The sequence below is a fragment of the Octopus sinensis genome, linkage group LG9 (assembly GCF_006345805.1).
Source record: "Octopus sinensis linkage group LG9, ASM634580v1, whole genome shotgun sequence".
In the NCBI taxonomy this organism is placed as follows: domain Eukaryota; kingdom Metazoa; phylum Mollusca; class Cephalopoda; order Octopoda; family Octopodidae; genus Octopus; species Octopus sinensis.
In genome coordinates this window covers 89197537-89214818 of record NC_043005.1, presented here as the reverse complement: position 1 = coordinate 89214818, position 17282 = coordinate 89197537, and the positions used below count along the sequence as shown (strand labels likewise).

The window sequence follows — 17282 nt, the reverse complement described above, 5'->3', positions numbered from 1 at the left end:
TTGGAAAGCCACATATGTAGCAATAAGTTTCTGTCTCTTTCTCTCTCTAAATACATATATATATATATATATATATATAGCTTGTCATATTTGTTGAAGGAACTAGTTGTAAAAATAGAATTAATGAGCAGAAAATTAGAGTGAATATTTCCTGTAGACAATTACCTTATTATTATAAACTAGATATTGCTGTGAATGTCTTCTATTTCATTTTTTATTTGTTCACACTGGCTATTTCTGTGAGTCAGTTTGTCAGCCTGTCTTTCTGATGTGACCAATAATTAATTATGATTATATATGTACACACACACACACACACACACATTTGTATGTATGTATATATATATATATATATATATATATATATATATATATATATATATATATATATATATATTTGTGTGTATATATCATCATCATCATCATCATCATTTAGCTTCCATTTTCCATGCTGGTATGGGTTGGATGGTCTGACAGAGAACTGGTAAGCCAGGGAGCTGCACCAGGTCCCAGTCTGATTTGGCATGATTTTTATGGCTGGACGCCCTTCCTAATGCCAACCACTCCAAGAGTGTAACAGATACTTTTTACATGCCATCGGCACAGGTGTCAGTTATGTGACGCCAGCACGCATGCACACACACTCACACACACATATTCAAACAGAGGCACAAGTGTAGCTGTGTGGTAAGAGGTTTACTTCCTTACCACATGGATCCAGGTTCAGTCTCACTACATGGCACCTTGAGCAAATGTCTTCAACTGTAGCCTCAGGATAATCAAAGCCTTGTGAGTGTGTTAGTTTGGTAGATGGAAACACACATACATACATATATACACACAGACACACATACACACACACACATACATGTATAGGTGTGTTATCATCATAGGTTCATTAGGCTATGTACCTAAAAATTTACACAAAAACCTAGAAATACTAGGTTTTCCAAAGAAAGAGCAAAAGATACTGACATGGATTCTCCAAATGCAACCCGTTGGTGGCAGAGTAAAGAGTTGTAAGATATTTCGAAGATTCCTCATCTGAGATTGTTTCAGTGAATAAGATACACACACTTGGCTGCATGCATCAGCAACCCAACCAACACTCCAACTCAACCACATGTTTACAAAGACCAGGGACTCTCTGTGGACATCTTGTCACTTTGTTAGCAACTGGTTTGGACTTTCTCAAGAAACACTGAAATAAAACTCAAAGAAAAATCACACACACACAGAGTGGGCTTCTTTCAGTTTCTGTCTAACCAAATCCACTCACAAGTCTTGGTTGAATTATCCCAGGGTTACAGTAGAAGATAGTTGCACTCATTTACAAGGGGCTGCTTTAGGCCTTAACACTGCTAGTTATGAGGCAATCATCATTGGTGCTGGTACCATGAAAAAGCACTGGTTTACTTTGTAAAAGTGATAAGCTTTAGGGAGGGTATCCCTGCCGTATGCCAGAGGAGACAGACTTTGTTAACCTATCCAACCCAGCCTAGCATGGAGTCAGACATTAAATGACAATGATGATGATCTACACACACACACACATACACACACATCTTGACATTTTAGTGTGTACAATAGATCGGTTCATAACTACATATTTACTGAATTAGTGGCGACTGTGAAGACAAAACCCACCAAAACAAACACGGTATTGCTGTGTGAGCCATTTAGATGTTGACAGTTCAAAAGACAATATATTTAGTTTAACCTATTTTACGGAATATTCTGAACAAAAATGAAATAAAAAATACATTAAACTGTAACTTGAAATTATTTTTTTCTCTTGTTTCAGTCAATAGACTGCGGCCATGCTGGGGCAGCACTGTCTTCAAGAATTTTAAGTCAAATGAATCGACTCCAGAATTTAATTTCTTTTTTTTTAAAAGCCTGGTACTTAGTCTGTTGGTTTCTTTTGCTGAACTGCTAGGCTATGGGGATGTAAACACACCAACATTGGCTGTCAAGTGGTGATGTGGGGGGAGCAAACACACACACAGACATACACACACACACCATTCTAGTGGAAGGATTCTCATGGAAAAAGGAAAGTTTAAAGTAGACATGAGAAAGAATGCAAAGCAAAGTGATGTCAGGAGATTGATCTGAAGAAGGAGATGAGACAAAACGATGATGCCACAAATGGTGAGAGGCTGAGTTAGAGAAGCCTTGACCAACACCATAGAACAAGTATGGTGGAGAAGAGAAATAGGCATAAAATGATAATAAGGAGGAGGAGGAGGTAGTACTAGAGTGGTGGCCAAGTAATAATTATTTGAATATCAATATAGTGTAAATTATGAATAAATTCATAAAATCATAAACATGGAGGGATTTTGTTTCGCTCTGATATGAGAGCAGCTTTCGCTTGCTCCTTCACACACACACACACACACACACACACACATGGATGAATATATATATATTCATATACACTTTCTCATACTCCCATATATTGTGTGTGTGTGTGTGGAGGGAACCTGTGGAAGAGGTAGATCCAGGAAGACACGGGATGAGGTGGTGCAGCATGATCTTCAAATGTTGGGCCTCACAGAAGCAATGACAAGCGACCAAAACCTTTGGTGATATGCCATGCTTGTGAAGACCCACCAAGCCAAGTGAAATCGCAGTTGTTGTCGATGTGAGTGTCATATAACTGGCACTCGTGCCTGTGGATCATAAAAAGCACCCTTTGTACGTTGGGTGACATGCTGTTTGCAAAGACCCATCAAGCCAAGTGAAATCGTAGTCATGGCTGATGCCAGTGTCACATAACTGGCACTTGTGTTGGTGGCACATAAAAAGCACCCTTTGAACTTTGGGCCTCATAGAGACATTTGGCAATAAACCGTGCTTGAGAAGACCTCTCAAGTCAAGTGACATCACAGTCATTACTGATGGTGGTGTTTCGTAACCAGCACATAAATAGCACCCACTACACTCTTGGAGTGGTTGGCATTAGGAAGGGCGTCCAGCCATAAAAATCATGCTAAATCAGACTGGAATCTGGTACAGCTCCCTGGCTCACCAGTTCTCAGTCAGACCATCCAACCCATGCCAGCATGGAAAATGGAAGCTAAACGATGATGATGAAGATGATGATATATACATACAAATATATATATATATATATATATACATATATATATATATATATATATATATATATATATATATATATATATTATGTGAAATAGAAAGATGAATAATCTTGTAGTAGATTAATCAAAAGTTGTAGAATGAAATAAAACGATTTCTGTTCAATCTGCGTTCAGCTCCATTTCTTCAATTCACCAATAATGTATATATATATATATATATATATATATATACACACACACACACACATAATTAATTATTGGTCACATCAGAGAGACAGGCTGACAGGAAGGACATCCAACCATAGGAACCATGCCAAATCAGATTGGAACCTGGTGCAGCTTCCCAACTTAACAGTTTCAGTCAAACCATCCAACCCATGCCAGCATGGAAAACAGATGTTAAATGATGATGATGATCTCACACACACACACACACACACACACACTGTCTGGTTTATGTTTGATTTTATTTTCTATTTACCTCTTTATATTACTAGTGCTTGTAGTTATATGTGCTGAGTTGCAGTATCACCAACCGGTTGTCACCACCACCACCACCACCATTGTCATCATCATCATCATCATTTATTTATTTCCCTCAGTTGTCATTCTCATCATAATGAGCATCAACTATATATCATACTCATCCAAATCACCACAACATGGTAGCCATCATCATCATTAACATAAGCACCGCCACAACAATGCCAACTATTATCTCTATCACTGCTTCTTTATTTTTTTTCTTTATTTTTTTTTTCTTTTTGCTCTTTCATCTCCTCTATTATGGAGAGAGAATGAATTAGCAGAGAAATATCAGGCCTGTCCCCCCACCCACTCTCAACTCCAACCATTCCAGTCACCTGCAGCCAGCTGTTGAGCTCCATATCACCACTTCCTCTTTGTTAGAAAGGTGTGTTGCTATGAGTACTATTATGAACAAAAAAAAAAAAAAAGCATATATGATGCCATAGCACTGATGTAAATAAAGCAAAGGCAGATAAGGAAGGACAGAGAGACTGAAAGAAAGCTTTACTTCCTCCACACACAATAATGATGGTTCCTACTTTGGTAAGCTATATTATATTATATTATATTATATTGTGTTCAATTATATGTGGCTCTGTGGTAAATGTCTTACTTCTTGACCACATGGTTTTGAATTCAGGCCCACTGTGCAGCAACTTGGGCAAGTGTCTTCTGCTATAGCCCTGGACCAACCAAGGCCTTGTCGGAGCATTTCAATGAAGCCTGTTGTGTGTGTGTGTGTGAGTGTACATACATACATACATATATCATCATCATCATCATCATCATCATCATTTAATGTCCATTTTCCATGCTAGCATGGGTTGGATGGTTGGACCAGAGCTGGCAAGCCAGAGAGCTGCACCAGATTCCAGACTGATTTGGCTTGGTTTCTATGGTTGGATACCCTTCTTAATGCCAACCACTTTACAGAGTGTAGAGGGTGCTTTTTATGTGGCACCAGCACATATTTGATATATATATATATATATATATATATATATATATATATATATATATATGTATATGTATATATATATATAATTTAGTGTACACAGTATTAAAATAAGAGCTACGAATAGTTTATTGCCATGGAGTACTATAATTAATCAGATAATTAGCAGTACTTATTTGTTGATCCAACATTAATGGAACAGTAAACTATATATATATAAGACTTTTTGGGGGACAACCAGATCAAGTGTAACTGTCTGAAATGGTCGTGACTTCTGGTACTTGACTGATAAAAGAAAGCCAAGAATGAGGCGTCTTTTTTTGCCTGTCCTTCTAATTGTTGTTTCTCTTGTCTGCCTTTGTGTCGTTTGTTTGTCCGAATGTTTTAATGCCTTCTATTGCATTTTTGTTCCATTTATATATATATATATTTATGTATGTATATATATATATATATATATATATATATAAAGTACTGTTCTGTGATAGAAAATTCAACAAAAAAAGTACTCCATCTGGTGAGAGGTAAATATTATTTATTTAAAGGACAGAATACACGTATTTAAGCGCTGCTATGTTTCATATGTTGATAAATACTGAAACATATTCTTCAGGTGCAAACCATATATCATAACGAAGCAAAGAAATTGAATGATAATAGAAGAAATGCAAAGAAACTGAGAAAGCAGCAGATAGAAAACGCAGAGAGTAAAAAACGGCAAACAGGTATATGCATATATATGTAATGCATGGGTGAGTGTGTGTGTATCTGTGTTTCTTTGTGTTAACATTGTGTAATTGCTGTAAATGAGTGTGACTGTCATAGAAGCAGTGATGTTCCTTTCCAGCATATTGTGAAAACATGCTTGGCCAAGGAGAAACTGGATTGGAACAACAACAACAACACTAGAGTCTTTCGTCAATGTGGAACTTCTAAGCAGTGAGTTAACCTGCTAGAAATAAGACAAATTTCTCTTAAATCACACCCCAGTGTCTTAAAAAAAGGAAGGACACATTTGATAGTGTAGCCTAGGTGCATGATGTCTGAATAAATTACATAATGGTTATGGCTACAATGGCTCTGACTCCAGTCTTGCTTGATCATGGCTAACCTAGGGCTCAAAACAACAACAACCGCTTACTCCAAATCCATAGAGTAAAATGGAAAGGACTATCTTACCTGTGTGTAACATGGTACAGTTCCTAATGTCACTGAATTCTTGTTGAGAATGGTAATGATCAGAAATAGAACTGTTTGGGTGAACTGTTTCTAGCTTAGTATTCATATTGGAACGGATTTTCTGCTGGTAGTCTTGAACTTTCATCATAAGGTAATCCTTTCCTCGGATGAAGGCATCTTTGATCTTTGCTCGTGACTCACTTCTGAAGGGTGCCGATAGCATCCGAACTTTTGATTGAAGAGGCCCAGATCGGGGGCTGTGAGGCAGGAAATGTTGTGATGAATCGTCATGTTGAAACGAAGAATGAGATTTATAGTTCTTAGCTTCATTCAGTTGGTGTTGCCACAACACAGAAGAATCCTCTTGATAATAATCTAATCTGTCTGCAGCATCAGTGTCTTCATAGAAGTCAATGAGTTCGTCAGACAAAGAGTATGGGTACTGATAGTCAAATGGTAGTTGGTTAGTGTAAATATCTAGTGTTCAAAATACAAACGAAACAAAATTAATTTAGTCATTCAAAATAGCAGATCAAATTTCACAAATCTACAAAATGTAGTGATGATGATGATGATGATTATGGACATGAATTTTGAGGGAAAAGTGAATCAATCTAGTACTTAATTGGTCTAGTCTAGTGGTGGTCTGCACTTGGGCAGGTCCTGTACATGTGAACTTTTTCCAGCACTCTCTATACGATCTGAGAGGGCCTGTACCCTCCTTTTTCACTGTTAAGTGGATTACTAGACACTTCACTACCCTGACTAGACTTAAGATGAATACTGGAGTGGTTTCTCATTGCCTTCTCCAGGCAGGTAGGATTCGAACTCAGAATGTAGAGAGCCAGAAGATATATTGTAAAACACTTCTGCCAAAATGCTAACAATTCTGCCACTCTCCCATCTGCAGAGCAGTGTAGAATGAAGTGTTTTGCTCAAGAACACAATGTGCCACCCAGCATGAGAATCGAACTCAGGACCTGGCTACTGAGAGGGCAACATCTTAACCACTAAACCACATGCCTCTTGGTACTATATTTTATTGACCCCAGGAGGATAACAAGTAAATTCAGCCTCAGCAAGATTTGAACTCAAATGCAAAGACTTTGTTAAATATAACTCAAAACATTTTGTCCACTTTTCTACTGAGTTTACCTTGGAAATAACAATTCAATATCTTTTGTGATGGCTGTGCACTATGAAGTTTGCTTCCCAACCACATGGTTCTGGGTTCAGTCCCACTGCGTGGCACCTTGGGCAAGTGTCTTCTGCTATAGCCTCAGGATGACCAAAGCCTTGTGAGTGGATTTGGTAGACGGAAACTGAAAGAAGCCCATCGTATAGATGTATGTATGTATGTGTGTGTGTATATATATATCTCCATGTGTGTGTCCCACCATTCGCTCAGATATGTGTTTCTTTAACATAGAAGAGGAATTACATCACACTGAGTGATACAATTAAGAAATGCAATGCATTTGATAACTTGACCAACTTCTGTGACACACACACATGATATATTAAAAGTGCAACAGATGGAAAGAGGCAAGAACAGAAACAGCAAGACAGACAGACAGACACACAGGTACACACACACACACATACAGACACAAACAGAAAGGCAAATAAGCAGGCAAAGAGAGAAACTAGTAGTGAAAAAGCAAATAAAGATAGAGGCAAGCCAGAGAGAAAGAACGGATGAGGGTGGGGGGGGGTCAGGCAGACAAATATGTGGCATTCCGTTGGTTGCAACGACGAGGGTTCCAGTTGATCCAATCAACAGAACAGCCTGCTCGTGAACTTAACGTGCAAGTGGCTGAGCACTCCACAGACACGTGTATCCTAAATGCAGTTCTTGGGGAGATTCAGCATGACACAGAGTGTGACAAGGCTGGCCCTTTGAAATACAGGTACAACAGAAACAGGAAGAGTGAGAGAAAGGTGTGGTGAAAAAGTACAACAGGGTTTGCCACCATCCCCTGCAGGAACCTTGTGGAGCTTTAGGTGTTTTTGCTCAATAAACACTGACAACGCCCAGTCTGAGAATCGAAACTGCGATCCTACAACCACAAGTCCACTTCCCTAACCACTGGGCCATTGCGAGGCAGGCAAATAAAGGATGGAAAAAGTGTGTTTTTGGAAGAAGGAAGAAGTGACATTTACTTTGACAGATCTATTCTTTTGCTTGTTTCAGTCATAAGACCATGGCCATGCTGGGGCACCGCCTTCAAGAATTTTAACTCAAAAGAATTGACCCAAGTAATTATTTTTTTATAAACTTGGTTCCTATTCTATCAGTCTCTTTGGCTGAACTGCTAAGTTATCGAGACATAAACACACCAACACCTGTGGTCAAGTGGGGGTTGGGGGACAGACACAGACACAAAGACATGTACACACATATATACATAATGATTTTTTGGCTAATTTTGAAATTAAACCGGCAGTTTATATTTACTGCTGAGAAAACCGCGCGAGTGTGGTGGATTTTGAAAATTTATAGCATATGGACTCAAGGCATGTTTGTTATCGCCTCGTGAACATATGGTAGACCTTGGCTTTTCTGCTGAAGAGGCAACGCCAGTGGTAAATAAATTTACTTTATTTACAAAAGATTGCCGAAACTATGCATAGTCCAGAAAGGAGAGGGTAAACGTTTTTATTTCTCTTTCCATTTCAGAATTACAACTATTAGTGGTTTGGAGTTTAGCTGCTCTTTCTAGTGAGTCGGATGTCCTATTATGGCCATCCCTTATATGTTTGAATATATACACACATATATATACATTTATATATTTGTTTTGCAAGATTTTTTGATGTGAAATCGTGTGTTGAAACAGATATTGTTATATTTCGGAATGGTCATTTTGCCAGTTTAGCCAATAAAAACACACGCACTATATATTTGGTGTTACTTTGCTTCAGCGTTATTTATTTTTTACATTAATCTTAATCTTATTTCGGCCAGAGTTCTTTCGTCACACTCCTGTGACTGCATCTGTAGTCCTTTGCTTTCTTCTTTCTTATTTGTGTCTCTCCTTACTAACGGTCAGCCATTTTGTATTTTGTATTCCTATTGTATGTGTCTTCATTTGCGCATGGCGTATACCCCTATGTGTGTCTATGTTTAGTTAGTGTGTGCGTGTATGGGGGGGGAGTGCCTGTAATATTTGTATCTCCTGTTTATATAAGTTCGTGTAATTTGTTTTTGTTTATTTTTATTTTGTTCATGTGTTTACACCTACTTATTATTATTATCATCATTATCATTATTATTATTATTATGTATGTATGTATGTATGTATAATAATAATAATAATAATAATAATAATAATAATAATAATAATAATTAATAATAATAATAATAATTAAAAAAATGTATATAGTTATTTACTTCCATTTGTTTATTTATCTTTGTATTTTATTTTATTATGTGTTCAGTTTTGTTTATATTGATTATTATATTTTTTATTACTATTATTATTACAAAAGAATAAGTCCCGAGGTCGATTTATTTGACTAAAGGTGGTGCTCTAGCATGGCTGCAGTCAAATGACTAAAAGAAGAGAATAAAAGAATATAGGAGTGTGTATATATATGTATTGGGTATGTTCGTAGCCGATGAAGAACATCCACTGCCCATAGCTGCTGGACATCATCTACAGTATTAATACAATTATCACTGGATCTACATCGGTGGGAATTATTCAGTGTGCTTTGAGTTGGCTTAAACATACTGTCACTAACAACATGGTGTATTAAACCTGAGTGAAACAGTGTTTTATTTAATGAGATACCCCTTATAACACCACCAAGGGATGCACCATAACCAGTCACACAGTATCCCACCCGTGAGGAATCAATGCAGGATGCGTTGAAATGATTGTTGTGAGCAACAAAGTTTCTCATCTATTCCATTTTCCATCTCTACCATTTGTTTTATTTATGTATGTGTGTATGTGTGTGTGTGTGTGTGTGTGTGTATATGTATGTATCTATTTATATAAGTATGCATATATATATATATATATATATATATATATATATGCATACTTATATAAATAGATACATACATACACACACACACACACACATACATATATATATATATGCATACTTATATAAATAGATACATACATACACACATACATAAATAAAACAAATGGTAGAGATGGAAAATGGAATAGATGAGAAACTTTGTTGCTCACAACAATCATTTCAACGCATCCTGCATTGATTCCTCATGGGTGGGATACTGTGTGACTGGTTATGGTGCATCCCTTGGTGGTGTTATAAGGGGTATATATATATATATATATATATATATATATATATATCCGTGATAATGAAGGGTGAAATTAATTAATTTGGAATAATTATCAATTACACCAAGTAGTCTTCGGCATGTAAAAGCCTCATTAGAGGAAAATTTAAGTAATACTAAGCAATAAAGGGTTTAGCAACGAATTGCCTTACCACATACCGAATTTAGAAATAGCAGTCAAAGAGTTATAGCTATTTCTTCTACTAAAAAGGGAGATCTCAGTAAAAACAGCAATTGGAAGGCAGACACAAACTGTTTGTGTCTGCCTTCCAATTGCTGTTTTTACTGAGATCTCCCTTTTTAGTAGAAGAAATAGCTATAACTCTTTGACTGCTATTTCTAAATTCGGTATGTGGTAAGGCAATTCATTGCTAAACCCTTTATTGCTTAGTATATATATATATATATATATATATATATATATACATGTATTTATATATATATTTATATATTTATATGTGTGTGTGCGTGTGCGTGTATACACACACACACACACACACATATATGTATATATAATATGTCACAGTTGGTTGTCATAATAAAACTCAGGGTTTTGGATGCCGGGGCTGAAGTCTGCTCCAGCATCTCTCAATAACTGATGAGATGTCGGAGCAGACTTCAGACTCTGGCATCCGAAACTTTGAGTTTTATTATGACAACCAACTAATTGTCACATATTATATTTATAGATAAATTCCTCTATTTTACATAATATCGAAGTCTCATTCATTCTTTTGTTGTCATATTATTATTAATATATATATAATATAATGTATATACATGTATTTATTTATATAAGTATACATAAAAATGTATGTATACACACACACACATATTTATATGTCTGTATGTATGAATGTACATAAAATGAATATGAATATAAGTCAGATTCACAAACAGCCAGCACTGAAACGGACACAGAAGGAGACGCTCTCCCAAATAAAGCAGGTGTTAGCTTCTGGAATGTTTATTTTACACAGCTCTCTTTGCATGTCTTCTGTGACTCTTGTTTGCTTTGCTGATTCAGAAAATCTCACTTTGCCACTCCTTGCCGTGCGACAAGAAAGGCTAACTAATAAATCTATGTCCTTGCTGCTCCAACCACTCCTATCCCAACTCACAACCCCCCCCCACCTTCATTTGAAAAATAAACTTTTAGTCCTTCCTTTCATCCACATTCTTAACATAACTAAAATTGCGCTAAAGAGATTCCATTATCATTATTCACTGAGCCACTGTCAATGAAGAGGGATGTTTAATAACCTTAATTTGAAAATAAACAGTTCCTAGTTTGTGTCCAACCTTATATGAATGTAACCATTCACGAATGAGACACCTGGTGGTAAATGGAGTCTGAAACAATATTGAAATATACTGTAAATATAAATCATCATCATCATCATCATCGTTTAATGTCCGTTTTCCATGCTGGCATAAGTTGGACGGTTCGACTGGGTCTGGAAAGCCAGGAGGCTGCACCAGGCACCAATCTGATTTGGCAAGGTTTCTACTGCTTGATGCCCTTCCTAATGCCAACGACTCCGAGAGTGTAGTGGGTACTTTTTACATCCCACTGGCACAGGAGCCAGTGAAGGTGGTGCTGGCATCGGCCACGTTTGGATGGTGCTTTTTACATATCACCGGCACAGAAGCCAGTTGGGGCTTTTTGGATGGTAGTCAAGGTGGTGCTGGCATCGACCATGTTTGGATGGTGGTTTTTACATGCCACTGGCATGAGAGCCAGTGAAGGTGGTGCTGGTATCGGCCATGTTCGGATGGTGCTTTTTATGTGTTACCAGCACGGAGACCACAACTACAATTTCCATTTGATTGTGATTTGATTTCATTTTGATGTTGATGTACTTGACTCAATAGGTCTTCTCAAGCACAGCATGTCGCCCTACAATCTAAGGGTACTTTTTGAGTTGGCTGGTCATGTGACACTGAACCCATGTTGTAGGGTATTTCTGTTGAAAGACACTGTCATTGTTTCAATTAATTTTTAAAATAATTAAGAATTTAGTAAAATAATTTTGTCTTTATTAAGCTGTTATATGGAACATAAATTAACATGAAATTTTGATGAAAGGTTTTAATTAAGATAATTTTAAAACAGAATTTGAATCATAAAACCAAGAACAGTTTCAGGCAAGTTTGTGTCAAAAAAGTTCAGAGGAATTTAACCTTTTTGCATTCAGCTTATTCTGTCAAATGTGATGCTTATTTCTTCACATTGTTTGGAATTATCACACATTCTCTTGTAGCTTCAAGATTTCAATGGTGTGTTTGTATATTTTTGAATGATGTTGAAAGGTAGGTGTGAGAGATTGAATCTGGTCAGTTTCAACATAACACAGGTAGAATATTTGGGCTGGATATGGCCAGATTAAATGCTAAGTGGTTAATAATCTAAAGTGATTATAAAGCTACATTCATCTGCAACTCCCTCTCTCATTTCTATCTTTTCTCTTTCTCTTTCTCTCTCTGTCTATCTATCTCTAAATCTGCATTCCTCAACAACAACTCTGGCTCTCTCATGCAGCAACTTTCAAACTATCCATTTTTTGGTCCCTAATGAATTACGTATATTTTCAGGCATATCTTCTGAAGTCCCTGTCATTAGAATGGTTTGCTGTTGCCTGTGCAGGAAACAGTAAAATATGGCACCAAAGAGGAATAAAATGAAATCGGTGCTATTGTATTTATGCCACCTCCTAGTGCACTACTGAAGTGGTTGTCAATAAACCAAAAAATCGAATTTACAAACTCATTTCACTAATGTTTACCTGTTATTCTTCCCCTCCCAAATCAGGCTTCATCCAACAGACTTATCATCAAAAACATTCCAAGCTGTGACCATTCCATCAGGGCTTTCATTTTTTTGATTTCTTTTTTTTTTTTTGTGTCAGATATAATATATATAGGGTAGGGTAGTAAGAGACTGAAGGTACAACTGAACAGCTGAAGGTCTTCAGAGAAGAAGCTTCAAGCTCCATCATGCAAATGTTTCAGCCCTTATCCCCTTACACTCTAAAAAGGTCAGGCTGCATCCGGTCCATGACCCCTGGATACCCCTCTGCTGCCATATCCTGTGTTACTGTCTATATTGAAACCTACACCTTCTTCGGTAGTCAGGGTGTCCCAGAGTCAAGGTACTTCACATGTCATAACCATTTCTGTCTAAGATGCCTATTGTACAAACAGTAAATTATGCCTTCTGAAATTCATTTCCAATTTTTCCTTAACCAAGTCCAGTTGGAACTCGTCTTACTTGCTTCTGCCATTGTCTTATGAGCTCTGCTTCTTTTTCTCCCAGAAATTGGGAGCAGGTTCATGAGATCAGAGACAGATAACATTATTCAAGGTGTCCTTTTTTTCTAAAACAGCTGAGTGTAATCTGAGGAAGATTTAGCTGTTGTTTCCAACAGATCAAACAAGTCTAATTTAAACCCTTTGGTGAACATCTTCAGGCTACAATAAGATAATATAAACCAGTGGTTCTCATCCAGGGTCCATATAAGGGTTTGTTGTTAAAATTTATGAGTAAAATAAATTGGTTGTACTTCTACAATGCACAAAACATTTTAAATTATTTTACACAATTCCAAAAAATATTTCATTCTAAAAGTACAGTAAGATTGTGTTTTGGTGTAGAGCATATGATTATGTAGGTCCAGTAGGGTAAAGTAGGGATCACATACATCATATGTAAAACAAAATGGTTGAGAACCACTAAAAATTAAATCAATTATATCAGTTTGAAGTTTTGGTTTCTCGTCTGATCCCTGCAACTAAACAACATATTAGAAGAGGTGGGGGCTAAGAACAGAAACGGTAACTGGCTGCAAACAATCTGCTTCAGTGAGCTTTGTCCAACCCAGGCAAGCATGGGAAAATGGACATTTAAAAATGATGATGACAGTCGTCGTCGTCTTCGTCAGTAATTCTATTGCTGGGGCACTACTTTGAAGAATTTTTAATCGAATGAATCGATCCCAGTACTTATTTTCTCAAGCCTGGCACTTATTCTATCGATTTCTTTTGCCAAATTGCTAAGTTATGGGGACATAAACAAACCAACACTAGTTGTCAAATGGTGGTGGTGGTGGTGGAGGGGGAACAAATAGAGACACAAAGACATACACATGCAGATGGGATTCTTTCAGTTTCCACCTACTACACTACTCACAAAGCTTTGGTCAGCCCGAGGCTATAGTATAAGACACTAGCCCAAGGTGCCACATGGTGCAACTGAACCTGGAACCATGTGGTTGGGAAGCAAATTCTTACCACAGAACACCTGAACACATAGTTACCTATCTCATCAAATATATTTTCCAATTATTTTTGAGTTTCTGATGTATTTTTCTTTTTTTTTTAGGAATTTTAATTGATAACATATTCTTTATGTTCCTCGTTAAAATGAATCTGTCTTATTAGGTGTCTACATAAAGGTTTAATTAATAAACATTATCTTTATGGTTGCCAGATTTAGTCTGTAGAAATGAAACTGAATATGGCAAGCTAAGTAAAACGAGTAATCAGTTTTCTCAACTGGAAAGAGTTAATCTTTGCTCATATTTGGTTACGACATACTTTATATTTCTCTTTCTCTCTCTCTCTCTCTCTCTCTCTCTCTCTCTCTCTCTATATATATATATATATATATATATATATATATATATATATATATATATATTATACACACATATACATAATACAAAGATATATATAGTTGTCAGTGCTGCCTGACTGGCTCCCATGCTGGTGGCATATAAAGGGCAGCATTCGAGTGTGGTTGATGCCTGTACTGCTTGAGTGACCTTCGTGCTGATGGCACGTAAAAAGCACCCACAACACTTTTGGAGTGGTTGGCATAAGGAAGTGCATCCAGCTGTAGAAACTTTGCCTGATCAGACTGGAGCCTGGTGCAGCCTTCTGGCTTGCCAGCCCTCAGCCAAACCGTCCAACCCATGCCAGCATGGAAAGCGGATGTTAAATGATGATGATGATGATGACATATATATATACACAAGCATACATACGTATATATATAATCTTCTGTCTGTCTGTCCATCCATTTGTTCATCCATCTATCCATCCATATATATATATATGTATGTATGTATATTATGTCAGGTCACTTTCGAGTGCTACTGGTAACATGTAACCCAGTACAACCTGTTGCATGGTCGGGCCGTCGGCGACTAAACTGGCAACCCCACCAAGCTTGCTTGATGAGGAGGGTGTTTATTGGACACCCTGCAGGATGAAAAACAAAACCCGTCAAAGGGCAGAGGAACTCTTGAGAGTCAATGGCCATCCAATAAATGTCATAAGGCTGTATCATGCATGAGGACATAGAAATAATCGGACTGAAAACCAGATTGCGCGGTTAAACCATTGGGAGTGAAGGACTCCTAGCCTTTGTTAGGGTATCCTTCTAGGAGAAGGTAACTCAGGTAACTGGGATGACTCCGATATAAAACCTGCGGCTCAGTGGTTACCGATGATGTTGACTTGTTCTTCGTTTCGGATTATGGCTGCTGTTGCTTAGTGAGTGGGATTGACTCAGTGCACAGCCTTTCCTCACTTTAAAAAAAATCTTCTTGCACAGGCATTGCATGATAACATCATTGATTAAGCTTCGTGCAATGGCCATACTCGATAACGAGGGGGCAGCCACCATGCATATATATCGTCATTGTCATCATTATCTTCATATAACACCTATGTTCCATGCTGGTTTGGGTTGGATAGTGTTTGACAGGATCCAATGTGTTCAAAAACTGCATCCTGCTCCAATGTGTGTGTGTGTCTGTGTGTGCAAGCATGTGCCTGCATGTGCAAACACACACATATATATATTTTTGACACTAGATAGATAGATATAAATATATGCATATATATATATATATATACATACATATATATTATATATATAAACATTTATATAAACACACTCACACACATGTATATATACACATATATGCATATATATATGCACACGTATAACATATATATAAACATATATATAAACATATATATACATACACATGTATATATAGTCCAACCCTTTCCAGCATGAGCAACAGATGTTAAATGATGATGATGATGAAGGATACAGTATTACAGCCATTCTTATCAATCAGATTCACACCGGATGATATTAAATAACAAGGTGGCTATCTAATATACATGCCTACAGAGATGCCCGTATGGAAAAAAACAAAACATAGCAACTGCTCTCCTAAGAGCATGTGTATTAGACAGCTGCCTTGTTACCTAATATCCGGTGCGAAACCCGTTGGTAAGGTCCAATGTAATGGATCTACAATATTGTATATGCTGATTAAGATACCTACTCTACTGGAAAAACATATGAGTGCATATTTTCCTGACATGTAGATTCTTAGATAACTATATAAACATGCATCTGTGTGTGTATGTATATATATATATATATATATATATATATATATAGTATATATATACGTATAGATATCTAGATATATAGATATATATTGATATAGAGTATGTGTATATATATATATAATATATATAATATAATATATGATGTAAGTAGATATATACGAACATATATAATAATTACATATATAGATATATGTATGTGTATATAGATATAGATATATATATATATATATATATATATATATATATATATATATATATATGTAGTATATGTATATATACATATATATATATAGTATGTGTATATATATATGTATATATATATATATATATATATGATATATATATATATGTATGTAGTATATATATATATATATATATATATATATATATATGTATGTATTATATATATATACATATATATATGTATATATAATATAGATATATGTATGGGTAGTAGATATATATGTATATATAATAGTATATAGTTATATATATATGTATATATACTATATATATATATATAGTATATATATATAATATATATATATATATATATATATATATATGTATATATAATATATATATATATATGTATATATAATATATATATATATATGGTATATATAATATATATATATATATATATATCTATATATATATATATTGTATCTATATAAATATATATATATAGAGAATATATATATATGTATATAGGTATGTAGTTATATATAAGATATATATATATATGTAT

At 35.9% G+C, this 17282-nt stretch overlaps 1 protein-coding gene across 2 annotated transcripts in view; it reads right to left on the bottom strand.

Moving 5' to 3' along the window:
* The window catches only part of LOC115215466 (protein ITPRID2), a 123607-nt gene extending 117333 nt beyond the window's left edge, over window positions 1-6274 (bottom strand). For both annotated transcript variants that reach the window (XM_036506076.1, XM_029784629.2), the window contains exon 1: window positions 5773-6274. In XM_036506076.1, coding sequence (XP_036361969.1) covers window positions 5773-5995 — 223 coding nt within the window. In that variant the 5' untranslated portion in view covers window positions 5996-6274. The remainder of the gene's footprint in view (window positions 1-5772) is intronic.
* Between the last annotated feature and the right edge of the window lie 11008 nt (window positions 6275-17282).